We start from the raw sequence: 23616 nt of genomic DNA on the forward strand, positions 1-23616 counted from the left end.
AGTACAAACCAGATGCCTTTACTTATATATCTTTGAGTGGGTATTTTGGATTCTGAGTGGTCTACCCCAGAACATGGGAACCTGAAAGGCGCATTTACTGCACCTAAGAGCTGAAATAGACATTTCAATGCTCATAAAGAAGGATAATGGAAAAGTTCATAGCTATATGTGATCTTTGGTTATTTTCAAATTTACTTTCTCACTCTTTAATATAGATTTCTTTTTCTGGAACTGAAGTATTTTTGTGAATAGCTTTCACAGATAAAGTCTCAACTACACACAAACAGTTGTTGGATAATCTTTGTGCATACACCTTGGCACTCTAGAGTGCAAGTTTCAAATTCAGTGATGTCTATTATTTAAGCTTAAGGATACTGCTAGCTATCGGTAGAACACAAGTGCAATGCTTAATCCAAGTCTATAGACAAAGAATTATTCTCTGTTGCTCAGAAGTGAAAACAATCCATGGCACATGCTTTACAAGATGATTTTGCACTATTGCTGAGTAACAACAAATCATATGTTATTATGTGATACAACAAAAGTGATTTAAAGTTATAACCATCCCTCAGTAAATAAAAGGCTTCCTATTGCTGCCATGGAGGTGGAAAAGGGACTGGTCTATTTTCTTCCAACACTGAAAGAACTTCATGTACTTCGCTACATGTATAAAATCTGAATTTACACAGTACAGGGGTGCACTTGATCATTATAATTGTTAAGGCATGAAAAAAAAATGAAGATTTTTTTAAATTATAAAATCAATGGTTCAACTCTGTGGTGTCACAGTCATATGGTATTTGTATTCACAGTAGCAAATAAAAGTGGGTGTGTTTTTTCTTGGAGCAGCTACACCATAAAACTGCTATGAAAATATAAACTTTGATCCTAAATCAGTGTTGTTAGAAAACAAGATATTGCCTTTGGCAACATCTCAGAAGAAGACGAGACTGTTCATCAGTGTTCATCATTCTCCTATGTAAAAATGTTCAATTTAGCACGCAAAGCAAAAAATGTGTGGTTTTGTAGAATTATTTTGCCAATTTCCTACAAGATACATAACCCATTCACGTTTTTATTTACAGACATTCAAGATATTTAGAATAGCCTTTATTTAGAATTTAGATTTGTCAAGGAGACAGATTTCAGATTTAAAATATGTATCACCATCGTCTAACTCATCTGGCCTCCCACCTCAACAACAGAAGTCTAACCTACAATGCACTTTGCAGCAACACACTGAGCTAGCATGGCTACCGCTGGAAGAGCATGGCTTAAGCATAGCTCTTTGCCTGGGTTTATTAGCCTCACTGAGAAGATAACATTTATAAGAAGCAAAACATATCTGCCTGGGCTCAATGCTGCTCTGAAAAAGCTACCCACTTCCCAGACTGAAGTTTCTTTCTGCAAGGCAGTGCACAGCTTGTTGAGAAATATCATCTGCTTCAGCACAGTATCAGTATTGTTGGGAAGAAACTGCATTGTAAGGTGCAGATTACCAGTGAAGTAGCTGATTCTGTGAAGAAATTCTTCCTAGGAGACTTGATTATTAAGTTTATATAATTTCATTCATAAAAGTTCATAAAAAGTTAATATGCTTTTAGCATACAGTTTAAAATTTCGAGAATGACTGCTAAAAAAATTTATTGTGAAAGTTCGGCTTTGATTTCTGGTTTCTCACATACTGCTCATAAAAGAAAACCACAACCAGCCTGACCCCACCCCCCAGAAAAAACAAACAAACAAACAAACAAAAACCAACACCCCACAACAACTTTTGAAAACTGAAGCATCCCCTTCCCAAAAGAATATATTTCAACATTTGTTTCTTATTCACACAATACAGAATCTTAAATTGAGTTTATGAATAATTCAGCAGGTCAGAGGCTGAAGGAGAAAACCCAAAGTATTATGTTCTTTATACTCTACTCCCTCAATAACACCTAGTTTAATTTCCAGAAAGAATTATAAATTGTAAGCATACTGTAAGCTATTTCTGAAGCTAAGGGAAAACATACTATTAGTCCAAGATATAACTCAGGCTTTCAAACTCAGATTCAACTTCAGTGGAGACAAACTTTTAAAATATGGTACTACAAAGTAGTTTACACAATAATCCCTATATTAGGGAACAAGCAACTACAATGATAAAAAGAAGAACAGCAAAAAAAAAAATCTAGAAGGAAATGGTGAAAATTTTAGCATAAAGTAGTAGGAAATTGAAGGGAACTTGGGAATCATATATAATTGCACTTCATTATACGTTTTAGTTTCATGATTCTTCATAGTGTGGTGAAACAGCATAGAAAATGGATCTCCATTTTAACTGTTTTTTTCTTTCTTTCTTTCTTTCTTTTACGTTTATAAACATGAATTAGCAACTTTTGATACTCTAAAGAAAACTAACTAAAGGGTGACTGTAACATTATAATGACATGAACTACATTATCATACCACATTCTTGCCAAATTAGTCAGCTTGACTGTCTCTCTTTCTGTATTGGGTTTACATGACAAGGTTTTGGTAGCAGGGGACTGCAGTGGTGGCCTCTGTGAGAAGAATCCAGAAGCTGCCCCATGTCAGATAAGGGCCAGTTTCAGCCAGTTCCAAAGGGACCTGCCACAGGCCAGAGCCAAGCCAGTAAGTGATGTTGTGCCTAAGAGCAGATTTAAGAAAGGGAAAAAACAAACAAACAAACAAACAAAAAACTGCTGCACAACAGCAGCAGGGAGAGCAAGGAGGGAGAACCAGCCCTGCAGACCCCAAGGGCAGTGCAGCAGGAGGGCAGGAGGTGCTCCAGGCACGCAGCAGCTGTCCCCCTGCAGCCTGTGGAGAGGCCCCTGGTGGAGCAGGCTGTCCCCCTGCACCCACGGGTCCCACACGGAGCAGATCTCCACGCTGCAGCCCGTGGAGGAGCCCCCGGTGGAGCAGGTGGATGTGGCCTGGAGGAGGCTGCGGCCCATGGAGAGCCCCCGCAGGAGCAGGCCCCGGGCCGGAGCTGCAGCCCGTGGAGAGGAGCCCACGCAGGAGCAGGGGGTCTGGGGGGAGCTGCCGCCCGTGGGGGACCCGTGCTGGAGCAGTTTGCTCCTGGGGGATGGACCCCGTGGTACGGAGCCGTGTGGGAGCAGTTCTTGAAGAGCTGCTGCCTGTGGGAAGCCCCTGCAAGATCAGTTTGGGAAAGATGGCATGCCGTGGGAGGGACCCACATGGAGCAGGGGCAGAGTGACCGTGAAGGAGTGGCGAGACGAAGCAACAGGGACTGACCGCAGCCCCCATTCCCTGTTCCCCTGCACCACTTGTGGGGAAGAGGTGGAAGAGAGTGGATGGGGGGAATAGTGGTTTAGTTTGTTTTCTGTGTTTCTCACTTCTCCAGATTGTTAGTAATAGGTAATAAATTTCTTTATTTTCCCTATGCTCAGTCTGTTTTGCCTGTGATAATTGTTGAGTGATCTCCTTTCCTTATCTCAACCCTTGTCCCCCTTTCCCTTTGAGGAGGCGGAGTGAGATAGTGGTTGTGGTAGATCTTGGCTGCCTGGCTGAGTAAAACCACCACAGGGAGCTCCCTGAGATGATAAACAAGAAAGGAATTAAGAAAAACAACCTCAAAAGCACATAAAACAACACTGTGAACAACTATTCAACATTTTGACCAGCAACTATTAAACTAATATAATGCTTATAACAAATCTTGTTTTAACACTCTCTGGTCCTATCTGTTGTTATCTCAACCCTCTGGGCCCCAAATTATATATATATATTTATATATATATATATATATATATTCAAAACAATTGATGCACAATGAAATGTCTCACCATGACTGACCGCAGCCCCCATTCTCCCCTTCTGCTGCCCCGCTTGGGGGGAGGAGGTAGGAGAGGGTGGATGGAGGGAAGGTGGTTTAGTTTGTTTTCTGTGTTTCTCACTTCTCTAGCTTGATAGTAATAGGTAATAAATTTCTCTATTCTCCCCATGCTGAGTCTGTTTTGCCTGTGATAATTGTTGAGTGATCTCCCTGACCTTATCATAACACTTCAGCCCTTTTCATTCTATTTTCTCCCCCTTTTCCTTTGAGGAGAGGGAGGAAGAGAATGGTTGTGGTGGAGTTTAGCTGCCCAGACGGGTAAAACCACCACACTCTCCTGTAATATATTTCTTTCCTAAAAAAAAAAAAGATATGTCTGTCTAATTTTTGTTTTAGATATATGCCTGGCAGGAGCTACAAATTAGGTTTAAATAGAATTGCTTACATAGTTATGATGACACATTTTAAAAATATTTGCAATTGTGATATATTCTTTAGAAATATATCAGAATAGGGCCCCAATTAACCTCAACAGAGGTTAATGGCAATTTATACTAGTTGAGAAACACTGCTATTATTTGTATGATTATGGCATAATTTGCAACACATTTGAATACTTATGAATGGCAGTTTTAAGCTGCAGCTATGTTCTCAAAATTATATCACTGCATAATAAGATAAACCTGCACAAAGCTGGATTATCATTCATATGAAATACGAATATTCACATATTCACAAATATTCACATATTCACAAATATGACTGCATAAAACAGAATTTTAGTAAACATTTGCAGTTGATGCCTTGATTTTGAACCCGTGCTTTTTTTATTTTTTTTGCTCGTAGAGAAATGAAACAACTTTTCAGAGACAAATTTTAACACTAGTTATTCAAAACAGATTTTATATGAATCTGCAAATTGGTGCATAAAAGCAGTAATGGATTTCTGAAAGACAAATAGGGAAAGCAAGGCCAGTTATATTAAAAATTGATAGTTTTTGTTTCATTTTCTTTCCAAACTGGGATATGGAAAGAGAGGCAAGAAAATAAAGAAAAAAGGTGAAATTATAGGTGTGTGCTCCACAATGAAAAGCTATCGTAAAATAGCTGTTTGTCCACTTTATCAAATATGCTATAATTGTTCAGTCCCAGGAAATTAGTATTTTGAGTTCTTAACTGCTATTTTGAACATCAGTTGAGTGATACAAAAGGTGAAAATTAAAAATCTTAGATTCAGTGTTTTAGAGAAAGTCTTTTTAGAAGATACGGGAGCAATTCTGAATAAATGTAGTTCTAAAACCCAAGAGAAAAAAAAAAAAAAACTTATTAGGGATGCTCCAGCATGAATCAATACCAGAGACAAACAAATATAAAGTGGCTTCTTGGCTAAAAGTTATTTGAGAAAATCGCCATATCTTCTTTTACTGATGTAGCAGAAAGCTACACAGTAGTGCACATTATTTGCTTCTGCAAATAGTGTTATATGAGAAAGACAAAGTATCTTAAATATTTAGTAGCAGAGGATATATGTTGTTGCAAATTTTATACAGAAAAACTACATTTTTACATTTACATTTTTCAGCACAACAATCGGAGCTCAAAAGGTAAGAATATCTCCTGTAAAAGGTAGCAGAGTGCATCAACCTAAAGATAAAAATTGAACCTTCTCAGACTCCTCCTTCAGTGATGGTAATATGTATTAAAACTGACAGAAGTATGGCTTTTGCAAAATGGATCCTCGTTATTGTATACTAGCTCAGGCTATCTGCAATGTTGGCTTATAGGTCAGAAGAGGGGTAGTATATAAACAATTGTAGACTAACAGTTGTCTAAATAACAATAATAATAATAATAGTAAAAAACAACAACAAAACAACAACAACAACAACAACAATAATAATAAAAAATACTGTCATGCTTGTGTTCACAGGAGGATGCAGAAAATGAGTGAATGGAAATTGAGTATTAGCCAATATTTGCACAGGGTGATACATTAATAGGATTTTTGTAGGAGTGTGTACAGAAGAACTCATGGCAACCTCAACTAAAATTGTTCCATCCACACATATTATTTATGATTTGAAAATTAAAATAACCACTAGGATTAGGTGAATTATAATTGTGTGGGTTTTTTTCCTCCTATTGTAAATCAAAAAACATTATTATTTTTTTTTGCCACATGAGAAAGAATGGTTATCTGTAAATATAACCAGTCTGATATTCAATAAAAATCCATTAGTAATCTGTACCAGAATGTCATCCAACTCTGCTCTGTCAACTTACAATTGAGTAGATATCCAAGAAACAAGAAAAATGTGAAAAAAAGAATACAGCTTACACCAATTAGCACTCTCAGCGTACTCTCACTCCTGCTTATTGCAAGGACAATTTAATTCATGTAAGGTGTTCTCACGTTATCCAATAACACATGAAGTAACATACAAGACAGTAAGAGTATCTAAATAGCTGTTTTCTCCTTGATCTATACATTGTTCATCTTCTTTTGTCCATGAACTTTAGTTAACAGCTATATGTCATCTAGCCATAATAACTCAGAGCTGGTCTCTTCTGAACTTTAGATTGCAAGCTGCTTGGGAACATCAAATGGAGATTTACAAAATTACATACATAAAATAATAATAATTTGAGAGTTCCAGGAGGCCGGAGAATTTCTTAAATTGCGTGTTAATGTACCAAAAGGTAATCATTAAGGCAGTTGTTCTCACCTGTATTCTTTCAACTTCTAAAAAAGTTGCAGTCTGGAAGGCTTTTTCCCATAGTGTTAGGTCAGACTCTAATTCCACAGAAAAGTAAAGATCTTCTCCAGATTCAGACTGGACACCAAAACAATGTTTCCGACGATCCAGTAGATCACTGTCCTGATGAAAACCTGAAGTTATATAATCTGGCATACATCAACTATTTTTTATTGCAAACATCCATGCTCCAAACCTAGCATGTCTAAATGACATTTTTAATTTTGCCACACTGTAGTAACTAATGAGGGATGAGGAACTGAAAATAAGAGTTTTGGTTTAAACATTGACATCTCAAAGAATTTTAAACAAGACCCCAATATTCAGGATGGTACAGAAAAACAGCATATCTGGCATATTTTTCAATATCTTAAAAAATCACTTGTTATCAGCTATATGCCTTTAAATTAGATAAATTATAGAAAAAGGCAACTACTTTCTATTCACACGAGAACACAAAGATCAGCTTCTCTGACCTATTTGACTCTCCCATGCTAGTCTGAAAGGCTGGCAAAAGGAAGCAAGAGATTTATTTAAGCATTTGATAAGTCCATCTGTCGTATTTTGCCTATGGAGACTAGATAAATCAAATCCATACTTCTAATGTTTACAAAATCCACTGTAAAATGTATCTATGGCTGCATATTACCATTAGAGACCATATTGGAAGCCAGTGGTTAGGTTGCTGGCTTTGGAACTGGAGAAGGAAGTTACTTTTGGCTTTACTTTCAACATAACAACATACAGAGAATGTCAGATTTCAGAAATATATAGCATTTAATGATTGCTAGCATTTGTAATTGGCACTAAATCAAAAAATAACCAAGTTAATCAGAAAATCCATCACTTGAATGTTATTCAATTATTTTTTTTTTCTTTTCCTGAAAAAGTAGAGGATGCTTTATGCTAAAATTCTGGCATGTAATTCATCCTTGTGAAAAATACACTTGCAGAAGCCATTTTAATTAATGTTGTCTGTACTACAGCAAAGCAGCTGTTACAAACCACAGGCTCACCAGCTGTCCTTGCAAACAGTTCTGGAAATTTGGATATAAGTAGCCTGGGTGCAACTTCTACAATGCTACTCAGTTGCAGAGGGCACAGTTGAGAAGGACTTGCAGGACAGCATCATCATCTGGTTATACCCAACTCGTATAAACCAAGGGGACCATAATTAGTGGATACAAGCCTTATATTGTTCAAGCCAATTCTCTCTGGGGCAGATGACCAGGAACTTAAAGCTATCAGAGTAAGGAAATAAATGAAACAGGAATCTCTATGAAATTTTTACACTTGAGCAGGTAAGTCGGCGACGGTAGAGTACGCATTATTTTCCTCCTTTCTTTTCATTCAGTGGATATATGACTGACTTGCTCAAGGTTTAGGACAGCATGCACTCATGGATGCTCTTGGTTCAAAATTGCTTTAGTGTCTAGAAAAAAGTAGCTGTAGAGGCAACACAAGCTCTCTTTGGAATCATTATGACAAAACTGAGTTGTTCAGATTTTAAAAAGACCAACAGTTGTGAAGCAATCATCTCCTTCTTTACCTATCTTTCATCAAGTCCTAACCTCTACAGCATTAAGTAATGGATGGAAAAAAAACAGAATAGGTTGTTAGATCTTAAAAACAGCATTTCCGAAAATAAATATTCTCCCAAATTAACATCTTTTTCCAGGTGTTGAGAGGGCTATGTATTTGAATTAGTTAGATATGACTAAACAACAGCCTGTGTCCTATGACAAATACTTTTTTCTAATTCTCTCTGCCCCTCCACCTCGGCCCTTCACATAAAACTAAAGTGTCAATTCCACTCACATCAGGTTTTCATAATGTCTAGGTTGCTGTCAACGACAACTATGCTCTACTGCATGCTTAACCTCAAAGTGCACAGAACAGCAGCACTATGACAAGTGTTTCACCTTGTGAGTATGTGTAGCAACATAAAACATATCATCTAGCACCTGATAATACAAACCCCATCAGCGGGAACTGGATGAATAAAAGTGCTCACTCGTTCACGAAAGAACAGCTACTTCATACAGTGTAACTGTACATCTTGCCTAACAAGTCTGAAGTGGGGTCTGAAATTCATTAGAGTCCCAGAGCTACCTACACCTGACTGAATGGATCTGTTGGTCCATATCAAAAGGACCTACTTAGCATGGAGTTTAACAAAACTAATGTATAAGGTACATATCATTCCCAGGGAAGGATCTTCGTACCTATAACCTCGGATGAAACTAAAAAATACCTCAACCTCATCTTCAACTATTCTTAACAATAGCCAATAGAGAAAAAAATAATAATTCAACTGTGCCTGAAACTGGCATTTTTTGAAACAACTCTATGGAACTATGTGGGATCACAGGAATCACTGTCACTAAAGCAATTGAACTAACAGGCCCTGTTTTTAAATGGAAGGAAGTGTAATTCTTGGTTCCAGAATACCTACCTGTGTTTAGCTGGGTACAGTTAAGGTTTGATGCTTTTAAGTTACACTGTGAGACTCACATTCTCACTGTCTTTTTTTTTCCTATTGCGAAGAATATGTTGGCTGTGAAAAAGTGTTGATTTCTTTTAGAAACTGTGAAAACGTAAGTGTTAATAGTTATACTGACACTGATCTCTGATAAAATGTGTTTGAAAAGTGCAAAAATCTCAGAACAGTCTTTTGAAGTGATTAAATAAAGGCTTTTGTATTTTATTACCAATATTGCTAGCAGTAATTGTACTAAATTTTATTAAGTATTTCATCAATCCTAGAAGATGAAACAAGAAAGAAGAGAGAAACTGGATTTGGAATATTAAGCCATGGTTTTGCTATTTCTATATTAAAATGAGGACATACTTGGATTTAGAGAGGATCTAATCAATATTAGATAGCATTTCCTCTCGGTGGCGTACATACAAAAAAATTAGAATATTTCAACTACTACATCAAATTGTGACAAATAACATACACAATATATTCATTAACAAAACAGAGTAATGCAAAGTAATAAAAATGATGAAAAATAAAGTTCAAAACAAAACTTCTTCATACCAGAAAAATAGCATAGAAAAATAATTTGAAATATTACAGGAACTTAACTTTTCTTATTTGGAACGAAAACAAAATTCAACATAAACATTTTCCACAGAACAAAAATTTATTTTTTTTTAATTAATTGTAATCTGATGATCTGTATGTACATGTGATTTTGATATCCATGTCTATGGTTAAGTGCATGGTAAGAAAAATTTAATTGGTATATTTTAGTTTACAATGAGTTGTCACCATACAAATGAGATATTCATTTCCTTCTTAGTGGTATTTTGTTCTATGTTTAAAAACAATTTGATGACTCTGCAAGGCTCTCTTTAGTATCGCTTCTGCTCCCTTTTGCTATGAGACCTTTCTTTAAGTTTTCATTTGTACTCAAGTATGTAAAAAGTGAAACCTATATACCATATCATAGATTTAAACGTTTTCATTTATAGATATAAATAGATGTAGGAAACAATATGTATACAAAGTTAAAAGACAGCTGTTCAAATGTCCTTGGAAAAGTAGCAATATGAAATTTTGTCTTAGGAATCCCAACTATAAACCTGTCAGGAGTCCTAAACTCTGCGAGTTTAGGATAAACCTGTCAGGAGTCTCAAAAACAAGCCTGGATTAAGAAGGAAACTTCACTAATTGACTTTTACAGAATAGTTACTTCAGTTAAAATATGTTGTTTCCAGTTCAAAAGCTGGAGAATCTGTATTTTTATAACCACTCACTAGTCAATGATGGACATTAGCTAATTTCATGTTATTTTGTAACTACTCTTTCATACTGCTAATGATCATCTGTACCATTTGTCCCTGATGTTCTCAGTATGAATTAATATCGACTCTCTGAAGAGGAACAGTCACAAAGCTTGTAGCACTATGCTAATTCCCTACTGGAAGGAAAGTAGCCCTGCTGAAGGATGAGCTGTGGGGAAAGTCTTTGGCTTACACCCAGCTTCAGGGTAATCCAGCATCTCTGCTGACAGTATGGTATGATTCCTGCTTGCCTAATTAATAATGATGTCCATGTTAAGTGAGAGTAATAAATTTGTCTAAAGGGAACCAAGCATGGCTCATTAGGCAGGTCCCTTCAAATTAAGGCAGAGTACTTCTTTATCACTGAGTAGTGACATCATATTCTCTTCTGCAGAGGGAATCTTCCCTCCTTCAAAATACTGCTTTCTCCAAAAGCAACAGTACTCCTTTTAGATTACTTGGATCTTTTCATTTTATGTGTGATGGATCCACTGAATACTCATATTTTAGCTCTCAGCTAAATTCACTAAGATGCAAGAGACCCTTAACTTTTACTACTGTCAGGGAAAGCACTGTTCTATTCTATAAAGGTCAAACAAAACTAAGTCTACCTGCTTCATGCTCATGGCATGACTTTTACGCAAAAGGAGATACTCAATAACTGCCTGGAATACTGGTTTACCTGTTAAATATAGGTTATATATAATATACAAAGTAATTTGGAGGTTGAACTGTAGTATTAGTGATGCTGGTAAGCAGTTTTTGGTGTGAGCAACAATCTGTGTAAGATGTTCAAAACCATCTCCTGTAAGATGTTCAAAACCATCTCAATCATAGTTATTTACATATACAAAAAAAAGACCTTGACATTTAAGTAAGTTTTATTTCCACTGTAAAAATGATGTAAACATTAATGTTTGCAATATTAGATATAATTCTTAATAATGCATCATGAGAAAATAAAACTTGGTTTTTTTTTGACTACTTTAGACATTCCTGAAATAAAAAGATATCTGTCCTATCATAAACAAGATTCAAATCTAGCATCTAAATTCTCTGAAGACAAAAAGCTCTCTCCCATCAATTCAAGAATGACTCTAAAATAATACCAAGGTAACTGTAAAAAATAATCACATCATGCCTTTGCACCTGCTGGCATCAGTGCCCTGATTATTTTACTGTTTTTGCCACCTTTCACTTATTATCTCCACCTACATAAACAAAATACTTCTTTCTAAGGGATACTAATGATCTATTTCTTTATCTGAAACTTTGGGAACACTTTTCTCAAGCATCACCATTAGTTGCTATGGAGATGTTTCTAATAGCATTTACAGGCAGCAGGGAACAGATTCACTCAATTGAAAAAAAGAGATACTCTTTCTCCAACTTATCCTCATTAATCAAATAATAAAGGAAAAAAAACACCTTATGTCATCTGCATGCAGGCATATGTCTTGAGGTTTTTTTTTTTTTTGACCCTTCTGAACTTTAAAGTCAAAAAATATGAAGAAAAAAATGTTGCAATTGTATAAATATATGTATTTAAATTGACACAGAATGTCAGATAAACAAAACAATGGGTAGAATATTTTTTAATGTTCAAATTTTGTGAAAATATGCATTCTGAAGGGGAAAAATCATTACAAGTACAGGATAAATTTTAGCTTCAATTAAATTTCCATTAGAAACATCTTTGTGATTGCTTGAGAGAAACAATGTTCATTCTTTGTAACCTAATAGGTAAATCACTAAGCTCGAATGTAAAATTAATTTCCTGTTCTGCCTGATGAAAAGATGATGCAGGCTCAAAGACTTATTTTATTCAGAGAAAGAGTCTGAATATAGGTTTCTCCCGAGTCAGTGCCATAATTGTACCTCTTTGTTCCTTAATAACCTCCACCCAGAAATGTGTTCATTTTAATGCTATATGAGGACAATTTTCAAAAGTTTTTATAAAGACAATTAATCTTTGAGGCAAATAACAAAACAAAACAAAACAAACAAACAAAAAACTATTTTAATACTTTCCAGAGAAGCATTGGTAATTGTTTTTTCCTAAAGTAAAATCAGAGTGCAAGGTAATTACAAGCAAAAACTTAAAATGTGCTGATGGCCTCTTTGGAGAGTTATTAAAGTATTGTACCTTTCCAAACTCTGAGGCATTATTGGCTGGAAATGAAATTTGAGAACAGATCCCAGAAGAGTAAACATTTCAATAACCGATAGTAATGATATATATTATATATATATATATATATATATAGTCATATATTAGCATTCTAAGCCCTTGTTTACAAGTTTCCCTAATTTAAGTAATTGTGCTTATCATTTTTTCCATACTAGTTGCCAGCCTAAGGATATTTTTTATGTTCAACTTTAGTTAAAACAGCTCAATCAGTTCTGTGAAATAATTTAGGAAAAATATGAAATTGTTTCATCCATGTCATACACAAACAAACGAAAGAACATACAAAGAAAGAGAACCGACCCCTGAAACACCTTTGTGGTCTGCTCTGGAGCATCCATCCTTTGTAACTGCAGTGTCTGCTTCTGGTATGGGAGGAAACATTTGCTGTCCTCAAAAATAAATAAAGATCTACTGCAAAATACAGACATTCTGAGCAAAATTTGACTGATACTGTTTTGAAGATTTCTTTCTGAACATGCTCTATCTCTATCGTGTAAGGGAAGAAGAATTTTCCCTGCTTTTCCCAGCTGTTAGGGGATGTTACGTTACTGCTCATAAGAAATGAGAACAGGATACACTATTCTTCCTTCAGGTGACTATGCAACTCTCCAAGAAACAAAAAGAAGCACCTGATTCAAAGACAAACTGGAAGGAGAAATCAGGTGGAAGAAAAGTCCTTATAATTCTTACATGATTATCTATATGTTTGTTTGTTTTCCAACCTTAGATGCATTTGTTTTAAAGGTAAGAAAAGATCTTTTAAAGATCTCCCTTGTAAAGGGCACAGATATTGGAAGAATAAGAAATAAATTTCTTAGAAGAGGGAAGAACTGATGCCTTTAACCAACAGAGAGATTGCAAGAATCATTTAAGTATATATCTTCTGTATTTGTTATTCTTTTCCCTTTTTTTCTGTGCGTTTATCTTATTATTTCTTCCAGGAAGCAGGATCAGACTCTAACGGTGGCTGCCACAGCCAAACTCAACTGACTGAGTTTTCCCAAGAGTAGACAGTTTATACTATCTACTGATATATATCTACTAAAATATAATATTATACAAAATAATAATAATAATAATACCCCCTCCATTAAAAAATATATCTAAAATTAAAGAGAAACAGAATCTTATTTAGAAACTTTACATTTGAAACATCTTCCTTTTCTGAATCAAATAAAAATTTATGAAGTCTTTATACAGTGGTAGTTGTCATGCAATAATAAAACTGTCTGCTTTCAAAAAAGGCCCATTGAATGTATCCAAATTAACAACACAACAGAATTAGGAATTCTACCACTATGTACCCATCAAAGAGAAATGAATTGACATCACATACAGAACCACAGAATAAAAGGAAGATCAGGTCAGAAATGTGGTCATCTAGTACGCATCTCTATTCAAGGTAGGAGCAGCTACACACCTGCTTATGCTTAAAAGGATACAATGATGGAAATTCAACAGCCTTGGTAGCAGCTCTATTTCAGTACTGAATGACACGAGCAGCTGACAGTTTTTTCTTTGTTGTATAGCTGAAGACAACTTAATGATGGTTTTAATGCCGGTGGACAAGGAGAACATTTATGACTTCTACTTTTATTGTTATCTTATAACACAACTGTAATACAAGTTAAAGTGGGAACAGAACCTCTTCTCTTTGGAAACATTAAATATACTTAACATATAGAGCAGCAGGACATAAAATTACCTCAACTACTTAGAAGTGAAACACTCAACAATTTAGCACTTTTTTACAAGTGTCAAAATTGGCTGAAAATGTAATGTTCCCTAGATGCAGTATTAACCTGTTCATAAAAGGGATCCATTACTTATACCTCCTAAGCAGTTTTGAATTTGCATAAAGTACTTTATTGAAATCATACCAGGATGTAAGCCTTAGCCATTGACCAAATTATATTAATAATACACCTCAAAATATAGTCTGTACCTTCACTTTAAATATTTATGAGTCTATTGGCATTCATTTTAAACTTTATCTTAATATATAAACATTTTATGTAGTTTCCTATGATTCTATATCATCCTTTTCCTATTAAAAATATCTGAAGCAATAATAGAAATTATTTTTTCCCCACAAAACACAATGTCTATTTTTCCTAGATGAGATCTAGATGTTATGTGACTTATTGGGGATGAAGAACAAAATTACAGGACATTCAATTGGGAAAAATAACGTAGCTGCATTTGAGCAATTTATACACTAACAGCTAAAAAATGAGGGAGGAAACACAAGTCATCTGAGATACCGAGTTGATCCTAATTACTACTATAGTAAGAAAAGTATAGCTACACTGATGTGAATGACCTCAGATATAAACATCAGCGATTCACCATTCTGACACACTGCCAGCATAGACTTCTTTTCATAACTACCATCACATTTCAATTCAGATCTGATCTGACACCTGAATAAGCTTCCTGTTTTATGCTAAATAAAATATGCTTTTTATTGTAAATCTCCAAATGTTTTGGACAACACAGAGGGGAGTGACTGAAAGATAGAAAGCATTTTCTCACAATTATAACGAGGTGCTTGGATGAAGCTGAAGAGCATTCGTAACTCAAGTAAACAAAGCAAACTTGCTAGAACATAAATGTAATATTTTCTATTTTAATTCACAATTTACCTGAATAATTTCACCTTTTTTTTCTATCGCCCTTGTGCAAGAAATTAGTTTAATAACAAAGTTACTCAGCAATTTATTAAAGATACTATAATCCTTTTTTAAATATACACACACATGCACCTGCACACACACATATTCAAAAGATGCACACAAGTTAACTGCACATCAAAAATGTAGGAGGTACCAAAAGACATATTCAATTCAACCAGCTTTGAAGTGCTGGAGAAGCCAAGGCCATCTGCTTATTTCTAAAGATAGTTAAATATGGCTTCAATTTTTGAAGTCTTGATCAATCCTAACATTGGAATTAGCTGGGTATTAATGGTTCTTTACTCCTCAAAACAGAGGACTGGGTGAAACAGGATTCTTCCAGAATAAAATAGCAATATTTATTCATAGCAAATAGTACATTTTCACCAATTCTGTTGAAAATGAATCATAGATACATTTTAATGTCAGAAGTGGTATCATCAAATTATCTTGCCAGAAAACTTCTTTAACATGAATTGCAGATTTTCATTCATATGCTGTGTTGATGTCCCAGTAGTATCAGTTTGAATACAATTGATACAAAAAGGAAAGTGGTTTAAAAGTATCACTTTCTCTTACCAGTTTATTCCACTGATTCCATTCATCAGAACTGTTACAATTCCTAACTTCTTCCCAATTTGAACTTGTCTAGCTTTAGTTACCGATTGTTCTTGCTACCTGTTTCTTTTAAGGGTTAAAGAGTTCTTCAGTGCCCTCTATTCTCTCTCTGTTAAGGTACTTGCACCCATAATAACAGACCTATTACATTTTTATTAACTAGTTCTTATGCCTATCAATTCATATATCTTTCCTCCAGACCTAAAGTTATTTGTATTTTCATTAATGTCCCTTTTCCTTTGGACATAGACCACTGCTATGTTTGCCATTATTTCACAGTGAATAATTTAGTCCAATATAATTAAAATGTGATTATAGTACTCAGTCTGCTTTACTTAATTTGCATGTCAAAAATTAACATTTCAATCCCAAAATATTGACTATGAAGACTTTTATACTTGTAATATACATATTTTTACAAGGTTGTTTGAAGGCTTTCTACATATTTTTATTATTATTATTATTATTTTATTTTTTAAATAATACACTTGTTCTGGTAGTGTTTGAATGTGATATTTTATTTTTATTTTATTTTACTTTTTAAATTGCAAATATTAGGGGATCAGTGCTCATTTGCTGAATTTATGTCAAAAAAACTGTTTTTCAAAGTCAAAATAGAGCATTTTAAAATCTGCTTTTATGCTTCAATTTTTACTGTTGTATCTGATTATTTAGAAGGTTGTAATCACATTAAGAATACTGACTTATTGTTGTGTATAAGTTAAGTCTCCTAGTAATCTAATAAAAAAAATACAGTGACAACAAAATAGGGGTTTACTATGTGGTCTATAATAAATATTAATCCACTAGTTTTAAGCCACATAATAACCTCTGTCATCTCTGATTAAGCTGCAGGAGATTCTGCCTTTTAAGTGCCTTGAGGATGAGAGAACTGTAAAAACTGAATGTTACCTCGGTTTCATATAGTGCTTATGAGAAGCCTTTGGAATGGACATAAAAGAGGACATATACTCCACACATGCAGGCAACTATGAAGAAAACATTGGTCATGGTGACAGCTGATTTCTGAGTTTTCTTTAATGTGTTGGTCTATATTCCCTTTTTGATGACTATATCAGTGAAATCCTCTGCTGGCTGTAGATGTTAATATTTATTTAGTACTTTTAATATTTTACTGTCACCAGAAGTAGCATTCTGTCATATTAAAAAAAATAATGAAATATTAATGTGTATTCAGTAGGATCTGGCAGTTCTTATTCTCCACTGTACCGCTTCTGTCATAGAGAGAAACTTCAAGTTTCTCTAACTGAGGAAAATTACAATACTATTTAAAAGGACAAACTTAAGTCTCTCTAATTTTTTTTTTTTCCTGGTTCACCAGAAGTTCATCAGAATTTTAGTTAGAATTAGGAAGTGGAAGAAGGGAAAAAAAAAAAAAAAAACGTTTTCAGACAGATTTACTAGTAAGGTCTCTTCCTGTTGCATGAGGGACATTTATCAAAGTTGCCAGAATACAGCAGCAGAAAATACTACAGTGCTTGGGTGAAAGTTGCATGCTAGTATACAATGATTATAAGTCTAAATATGGAAAAAGTTATTGAAACATCTCATTCCAATCTAAACAAGCCAGATATGCAGATACATTTTGATTAGTAAGTGGTCTGATAACATTTGCTAATTCACTTTCACAAAGACATGACTCAAGACCCATATCCCTCCTGTCTCCACAGCGATAGTGCAGCAGTCCTGGTGAACACATTCAGTCCTTCATGTAGACAATATATTTTATCCACCTTCTAAGTACACTCAACAGCCTGATCAATGTAGAAGGAAACACAATTTGGAAACTTTAATTCTAAAACATTATTTCTCCTGGGCAAATTCATATGAAGGTTTACTCAGACCACTTGCAAGTCCTGCTGCTTAAAGTGAATATTGGCCACAGAAGTTGCATTTGTACTAATAAATAAAGCATGTATGGGACTGTTTGCTCATACCATAGTTACTGGCAAGGACCATTCATACTGTGAAACTCTTTATCCTTCTTAAACAGGATGTACATGGGAAAACAGCTCATTAGAAAATGTTTCTTCAATCGTGATAACATTGAAGCCACACCAAGAATTGTTTGGGTAAGTGCTAGGTGGTCCATTTGGTCCGAAATCCAAGGTAGCGATCATATTAAAAATAATTAAGAGTATGTGGTGTTCCACCACCTGGGAATGTTTTATGATACTTATATCTAGTAAATGAGTAGCCTGAATAATTTGAGTTTAGACATGAATGTGGAACTAAACCCACTTCAGAGACACTGAGTAACTATATTCTTCTGCAAATGGCATTATCATCTTCCTGGATTTATCTCTGCCCAATGAAATATGATTATCTCTTATGAAGTAGAAACACAGAACAATTCTATCTTCTCAATATTTCTGAAAAGAATGACATGAACTCAGTAGCTTCTTTGGAAGAACAGAAAGTGTAGGAGAAGGAACAGTCTGTAGTAGAAGAGTCCAGGTTTCTTTTCATCATTTTTTTTTCATCAGGCTTTCCAAGTTATCATACTATCTATCAATCCCTGAGAATATTACCTCTTTAAAAACCTGTTAGTCTACCATTTTACCATCCAACTCATTCTCCAAGAGAAGCCAATTTATTATGAAAGCAGCATGAGAGGTACAATAAAAGGGAGGAAGTTTGAAGGTGATCACAAAGTACCAAACTAACTTTTAAAAAAGTTGTCTCTGCTTTGGTAATATCCATGCAGAGAATGTGTTTTGTACAAATGTGTCTAAAAACACACATTGCTAATATTGAGACATTTATGATGCTGGCAGAAAAGCTTAACAAAAACTTGAGTCTCTACAGAAGCTCAGTGTTCTAGTAGTAAAGGAAAGCTGTTTTTCTGGTTTCACTTGCTTTTACATTTAGTGAAACAATTCTTAAGTCCTATAGTATCTGCTATAGAAAACTAGAAGAAGGTGAAGATCAATACCCCAATCTCAGAAGGTATAATTTCACTGAAGTGAATTTTATACTACTATTTTTTAATTATTTAGAGCTTTTAGGCAGACAAAAAATATTGTTCGAAACACTTAATATCTTATGAGCTTGACTATGCTTACAGACAATAAAGGAATAACTGAATGAGTTACATAATAAAGAAATACATCAGTGATATTCCTATACCACTTAAATTGGAATTGTCCCTATTCTGGGACATGCTCTGTTAATAAAGACTGAGAATGGAGGATCTACAGGCAGTTTGAAGAACTAGGTCATAAGAAAGAAGAGCATATTTTATTTTATTTGTTATTTTTTTTTTGTACCTCTGCACAACAGTGCCAGGAAGGTACTGGTTGAAATTTTACTGCTTTGTGGGCTGACTTGGCTGACTGGTCTAGCTCTTGTCTTATGTGACTAACTTCTGCTATACAGCTGAAAAGAGAAAAATAAAATCCCTACGTTCGTATACAAGAACAGGGGATAATGGAGAAGAGGAAAAAAAAAAGGAAATGGCAAAAAATGAATGAATGAGAAGTGTACCAACAAAGGAAGATTTCAGAGGGAAGGAAAACGAGGACAAGGTGCATGTCAAAAGTGAGATATTCCATCTCTCCCTAAGCCTGGCTGTGTTTTAAGAGCATTGTTCATATTGCTTTCTCAGTGCAATGTCTTTACAGAGTGAATAGCTGTTTCTGTTAATTTTCTCCCTACATGACCACTGCTAAAGAATCAATGTTTACACACACTAGGTAGTTAAAGGACATACCACTGTGAAGGGACGTTGCATTTAGAATGTGCTACTCCTTAACCAAGACTCCAGACCTCACAGCCAAACCAGTAGTACAAGAACTCTTACCTTTTCTGTTTCAGATTACTAGCAGGTGGATTTTTTGTTTGTTCTGTTTGATTTAGGTTTTTTTTTTTTTTTTTCAGGTTATAAATTTGCTTTCTTATTTTTGAAGTCACTGATATAAAAAAAAAGAAAATGAATTTATTACAGCTGTTCCACCTCTAATCTGCCTCCTAAAGGAATGGAGTATGTACCTACATGAGCTACAAAAACTAGGAAATGTAGTACGTACATCAGTATAAGGTTTTCCCAAAAGGAAATACTTTTTTTTCTTTTTTTAAATAAGTTTGTTCATACTTCTTCATGATGCTAGCCTTTGCCTAGGTGAAACTTCAGAAAAGACCATATTAGCTCTTATATAACTTGGACCTAAATAAATAAATAAATAATAAAATACATAGGAAAGCACTTCAGATGAATGGAAAGAGACAACTTTTCATCTCTTTTTCTTCTCCTTCCCCACACGCTGAACATCTGGAAAACTGTTTTTCACTGTTTTAAAAACAGAGACAAGACAATATATATTATTTTTGAGTGAATTCAGAATGAAAAATTAAATACAATGTACCATAATGGCCCTGTGCAGGTCGCTACTCACAAATTTAACTTTCTAAACATATTTCATTTGGCTTTTCTATTTATTACTGTTGAGGCAAACTGAAGAAATGGGGGGAAAAAAAGGACAAAAGTTTTCAGAATGGTATTCAGAGTTTTAAGGACTCTGCTGTCAGTCTTCATGCAATTTACATTGCAACCATGAGTTGCATCAAGGTATTTGAAAGCAACAGAATTGATCCCTATTTCTTTTGCTCCTCATTTAGAAGAATAAATGTTATATTGGTTGAATGTGCCAGTAAAGTAAAACTATAAAACTTTTTTTTTTCTTTTTTTTTTCCAGTAGAAAACCCATACTGTGTTATGGAGAAATAAAATTGCTTTCCAGTCAAAATCAGTTTATTTCCAATTTTGCAATGCCTTTTGAAAATATTCCTTATAGATTTTGGCTCTGTATCTAGTGACACCAGGACTTCTGATATTGACTTCAAAGGAACAAAATTTGATCTTTTTCTGCAAGATGGTCACATGGATTTTCTAGTTGCAGTGTTATACTCTGGCTTCTCAACTGCTCTGACAAAGTGCTATTTTATTTTACACTTTTTAATCATACCTTGAGAATCTTGCACATTATCTCATAAACTGAAAATGTTTTCTCAGCTCTTGTCCAATCCCAGGTTGTGACCTTAGAAAAAAAAAAAAAAAAAAAAAAAAACAGGAAAAGAAAGCAAGTTATTTTTCTTTATTTCAAAAATTAAGTTTATTAAAAATAAATAAATAAATAAATAATCTATCCCTAAAACTTCCTATCTTTTACATCCGCTATGGTTTATTTTGAGCAATAACTACCAGGTACTAGACTGCTGCATCCAGACAGTGCTGAGGAGATATCCTGCCTATTTCCTTGTACCTTCAAGTAGCTTTGCATGCAGGCTGCTCTATACCTGTGCTAGTGGGGGTTGCATTGATATGCCAACATGATACAGCTCTTGAATGGTCTCACAGAGACCCATTCCTCCCCAGTTCTTTACTTATAACAAGTGATTTGCTCTAATCACCTACATTGTTTGCAAAGGTCCAAAACCATAAAACAGAACCCTCCAACCTTGCAGTGTCCTAGACACTTACCATATATATCTTGCAATCTAGGTGAAAAAACTAACAAGAAACAAAACAGGCAAATCTACATTTCCTTTTTTCCTTACCAAGATGAATCTTCTCCTAAATTTCAACAAATTGAGATTTGAATAATAGTCTATTGCTTCTTGTTTTCTCAGGACTTAACAATTGCTTTTAACAGTATCAAATTTAAGCAACTATTTTCAACAGAGATACATAGAGCTTAGTAAAATGATGCAAGGGTACGGGATCACAGTTAGACAAGGTAAAAAGGGATAGATTAATATATTTAATCAGAAAAAGTTCAACAGCAATCTATAAATAACTTTCCAACAAAAATGCAAGAAGGAAAGAGGAGAATTAGTCAGTCTCAATAGATAGAAGAATACACAAAACGGAATAGAAATCGAGGTTCTATATGAAAAAAAAAAAAAAAGGCAGGAAGTAATGAACAATGGCCCAGCTCCAAAGGAAGATAGTTCTGTCATTAAAATTGTTAGAAGAGATAAAGAGGTTGAAGAAGTTTGTTTTTCAAGATTTAAAAATACAAAGCTCTTTGAAAAATATATCATAAAATAGTATCCACAGCATAAGAGGAAAATATTACATAAGACAAATTTATTTTTCATCTAAAGAGAAAATCACCATGAATAGACACAGTATTCCTGAATAACATATGTAGGTTTGGATGCCTTGGTATAGAACTTTCTTGATCAATTCAATTTTGTGATGTATGATAAAATTCTGTCCCTAACTAATTTTTAGGTATACAGGCTATTAAAATTGAATCTCTTTTGAGGAAATTAATGTCAAGAATTAAAAGTTCAAAATATGGTGTCATCTATTGGAATTTTATTTGTTTGCAGTCATCTTCAAATACACTTTTTACCATCTTATTGCAATATGGGTATTAAATAAGATATCTAATGAAGGAAGTGACAAAATACTGAGAGTCAACAAGTTATGTTTGATATAGAGTGAGGAAGTGAAAAAATATTGGAAATATACAATCCTTATGAATGAAGAAGCTATTTAGACAAAAGACATGTAAAATATTTTTGTCAAAAAAAAAATAAATCTACTTCTACTGTGGACAGAAAATGAAATGAACTTTTTCACCATGATCAGAGGAATGGGGAGATGAGTCTTGCTACAGCTCCACTGAGCCCAAAGCACCAGCTATACATGCTGATGTCATATTGCCCCATCACAAAAAGTAACTCCAATTCCTGCTGAAGCACAGAGACACTTGAAGCTTTGCTTAAAAGCTCACCGAACTCCCCTTTCTTCAGTAGTCTTTCCTGCATTTCCTGCATTTGCATTTTTAAGGGGACTTCTGAGGTCAGAACAAAACTCCTTCCATATAAAGATATGTGCAAAGCAAAAGCAACTGTAGAATTAAGAAACTCATAGAATATTCATATATTGTTTGCTCTGTTCACTTTTTTTTCTTTTCTTAATTCAGAAGCTTGAATAGCAAGAGAAAAGGTGTTAGCAAGTTTTTCTCAATTGAAGTTCATTTTCTCTGAAATTTTCAAACTATAAGAAAATGAAACCCATCAGACTCAACACACTCAAAGGAGAAAACGTACCAAGAAATGTCAGAAAAAAAAAAAAAGAAAGAAAGAAAGAAAGAAAAAGTAATTTCTATAAAAGGTTTAAAATGCAAATAAGATGCATTAGAATTGCTCATGTATCTGAACATGGAAAGTAGAAGTATTATTGATCAAATAAATTAAAAAACGGTGGGGGAGGCAGCATATATACTATTTAAACACATGCCTCCCTAATGTGTTACACTTTGGCAGAGACCAGGGATATAGTTTAATTTGATTTTCTGGTTAAAAAGTTGGCACATCTCTGTTCAGAAACAGCTTAATCCAAGGAGCTTACATTGCAAATATAATTAAAAGTGTTTTTCTTCTTATAATAACACTTTATGCATTCCATAATTAGAAGCTATGAAACTGCAGCATTGAAAGTTTGCTCTTAATCTTTTGTAATCCCTAGAAGAAATGAACACACATACCTGAAGAATAGCAAACATAACTAGGTGTAAATGTTTGCATGTAGAAAGTCATTTTAAAAGGCCTGCTGCAGTAACTGAGAAGAACATTTTGCTGGTCATGTAAGTGTGCATTACATACATGTGTTTTTAAGGTACTTCTATACGAACCCTTCCTCAGTTTGTCCTTTAAAGAGTGTATTTGTCATTATTGTTCCCTCATACTCCATGAAGAGAAAATAATTTTCTCTCTGTTTGAAGTGTCTTCCTATTTTAGAAT

At 34.4% G+C, this 23616-nt stretch overlaps 1 protein-coding gene across 1 annotated transcript in view; it reads right to left on the reverse strand.

Moving 5' to 3' along the window:
- Positions 1–23616, reverse strand: part of SNTG1 (syntrophin gamma 1) — a 373437-nt gene that overhangs the window by 28317 nt on the left and 321504 nt on the right. The window contains exons 14-15 of the mRNA XM_083823020.1: positions 20826–20897; positions 6532–6684 (exon numbers count right to left, since the gene is read on the reverse strand). Of these exons, the coding sequence (XP_083679146.1) occupies positions 6532–6684; positions 20826–20897 (225 nt within the window). The remainder of the gene's footprint in view (positions 1–6531; positions 6685–20825; positions 20898–23616) is intronic.

Source organism: Anser anser, assembly GCF_964211835.1.
Source record: "Anser anser genome assembly, chromosome: 2".
Taxonomy (NCBI): Eukaryota; Metazoa; Chordata; class Aves; order Anseriformes; family Anatidae; genus Anser; species Anser anser.